The sequence below is a fragment of the Austrofundulus limnaeus genome, unplaced genomic scaffold, assembly GCF_001266775.1.
Source record: "Austrofundulus limnaeus strain Quisiro unplaced genomic scaffold, Austrofundulus_limnaeus-1.0 Scaffold394, whole genome shotgun sequence".
Taxonomy (NCBI): Eukaryota; Metazoa; Chordata; class Actinopteri; order Cyprinodontiformes; family Rivulidae; genus Austrofundulus; species Austrofundulus limnaeus.
Window position 1 is genome coordinate 285,715 of NW_013952796.1, and position 2,623 is coordinate 288,337.

General features: G+C 40.9%; 1 protein-coding gene across 2 annotated transcripts in view; it reads right to left on the minus strand.

Moving 5' to 3' along the window:
* Window positions 1-921: 921 nt before the first annotated feature.
* The window catches only part of cep170bb (centrosomal protein 170Bb), a gene marked incomplete in the record, with an annotated part of 21,081 nt that continues 19,379 nt past the window's right edge, over window positions 922-2,623 (minus strand). For both annotated transcript variants that reach the window (XM_014023890.1, XM_014023889.1), the window contains 1 exon segment: window positions 922-2,073. In XM_014023890.1, coding sequence (XP_013879344.1) covers window positions 1,889-2,073 — 185 coding nt within the window.

Below are 2,623 nucleotides of genomic sequence, written 5' to 3' on the forward strand. Positions count from 1 at the left end.
TTGGTGATCTAACTTCGAAATTTCACCTGCATCAAGCTACAGGAAACATGCACTTTACAAAATAAAGGTCTAATATTACATTTTTTTAGACATATATATTATTTCCAGCAGTTCATTTGCATTTTTTTTAAGATACAGTGATCTCTGTTAGCCTAGCCTGGCACTATGTTCTATGATATTTACTGAAGACAATAATAAAAAAAACATGAAGGAGTTCTGGTTTCAGCAGCAAACAATAAAGATAATACATGTTTGTAATGGAGTTTAACCTCCGAGGTTTGGTTTATGTTGGTGAGAAAATCAGAAAAACGTGAATTCTTTTGTAAACTAGTTGATATTTTGTCGTCATTTTAGATCAAATGATGAGAACAGTGAAACAAACTGTCCACAGATCCTCATTAGCCCAAAGGTGATACATTTAAAGACTATGATAAACCTCAGACTTCACTGATGGAGCGAAATGAAACTCATCCTCAGTTTTTATGCAAAGCTAGGCTAGTTGAGCATCTTTCTGTTTTCTTCTTCCAGCTCTCCTCAGAGAAGCGTCAGCTGCTTTAACACAAAAACACAAACTTCAGCTCAACACACAGCAACTACAGCAGCAGTCAGACTCACAAAACACACACCTCCTACAGGATTTCACTTCATGTTCCACCTCTCTCCAACAAAGTAAAGCTCTAAATACGTTCTTCATATGGGGATTCTCTAAAATGGTTCTGTAAATAAGATTTCTACATGAAACTGGGGATTTAAGGACCGGCTTCAGGGTCAGAAATGTGTTGGTTTTGATCAGGAGAAACTGTTCAGGGGAGGAATCAGAGATTTAAAATGTCTTGGAATATTAGCAAAAGATGCCAAACTTTAGACTTCACTGTCAACGGGATGACACTAAAAGGCCCAGCAGGAATTCACCAAAACGAATGTTTCTGACTAATCATTTAATTTTCAACAACTTTATCTGTTTCTTTCATCGAGGTTAAAAAAGCGTCGTGTGGATTTGTCCAAGATAAACAGTTACTTCACAGAAACCGTCCGACATTCAGCTTCAAAGTAAAACCACAGTGAGACGAAACAGAACCCGAGTGTAAACTCGGGAACATTCGGTGGAACATCACGAAGAAAAAAACCGTTCTGCCCCATAAATACTCGCAGAAAGCTAAGAGTGACACGGTCTATCATCTGTTCAAACGCAACACAAAAAATCATCAAAGCACAAAATTATTAATATACTTCTGTATAATACTTCAGCTGCTTGTTTTTTCGTAGCTAGGTTTCGGTAGTGCGACATGGAAGCAGCTCTACAAAGATACACTGTGGCCAATCACGATGCTTTAGCTCCTACTGGCTGAATGACTGGACACAGATGGGATGTTTGTTCTGCACAGCTTCAGTGCGTCCACACCACTGGCAGCTTCTCTACAAATAGAGCAAGTTCTGACGACCACGGAACCGGCCGGGACCGAGGACACAGCTGTGAGGAACGCCAGAGTAAGACGTGAGGTTTTGGATTGTGCTGCTGAAGCTCAGTTTGGTCCAACAATGCAGAGAAAAAAAGGACTTTTAGGACTTAAATGATTATATTTGAATAATCTTTACAGCTTTTCTTCACTTCAAAATAGTCAGAATAACCCTTTAAGTTGAATCTTTTCATTTAGAGAACCCAAAAATCCAGAGTGCAATGCATTGTGGGACACTAGCAACCAGAAAATGTAGATTTTCATCAAGTTTGTGCTGTAAAACCCCCAAAAATCGCATCAACAATCCTATTTTTCAAAGGAATTAGAATTCAATCAGGGTTTAAGCTCCGCCTCTCCGCACCTGAGGTAATCTAAAGCTGCCGGCGGAGTGAAGGTTCAGTCTCCCATCCAAAGGTGCTACGGTGGCCTGCTCAGGACATGTAGTGAGACCCGTCGGGCCCACGGGGCGGTCGCTTGGTGCTTTCGTTGGCGTTGGAGGTTCTGGGCTTGGTGGTGGGTTTCTTCTCCTTGGACGATGGCCGAGTTTGGCTGAGAGTCGATGTCCCGGTGGCTGCAGCCTGAAGACCTCCACCAGGCTCCACAATCGTGTTTATTACTGAAACAATAACAAGAACTCATGTAAAACGAAGAAATACAAGTAGAAAATGTGATGTCCTGATGCATCTTAGTAATCCAGGTAGAAAAAATTCAAAAAGAAAAAATAAGTAGGTCCTCTGGATGGGTTTTTCTTTAGTGAAACGTTTCGTCTCTCCTCCAAGAGACTTCTTCAGTCTGATGAGTTTCAGGTGAACTCAGCCTTATAAGCACTGCCTCCACATTGACAAACAGGTTAGTCACATGCAAAAGAGGACCATCGCCTAACAATAGGCTTGATTAGCTCTGTTTAGTCACATTACACAGAGGGCCATCACCTAAAAATAGGCTTGATTAGCTCTATTTAGTCACATGCAAAAGAGGACCATCGCCTAACAATAGGCTTGATTAGCTCTATTTAGTCACTTGCAATAGAGGACCATCGCCTAAAATTGGCTTTATTAGCTCTATTTAGTCACTTGCAATAGAGGACCATCGCCTAAAAATAGGCTTTATTAGCTCTGTTTTGTCACATGCAAAAGAGGGCCATAGCCTAACAATAGGCTTGATTA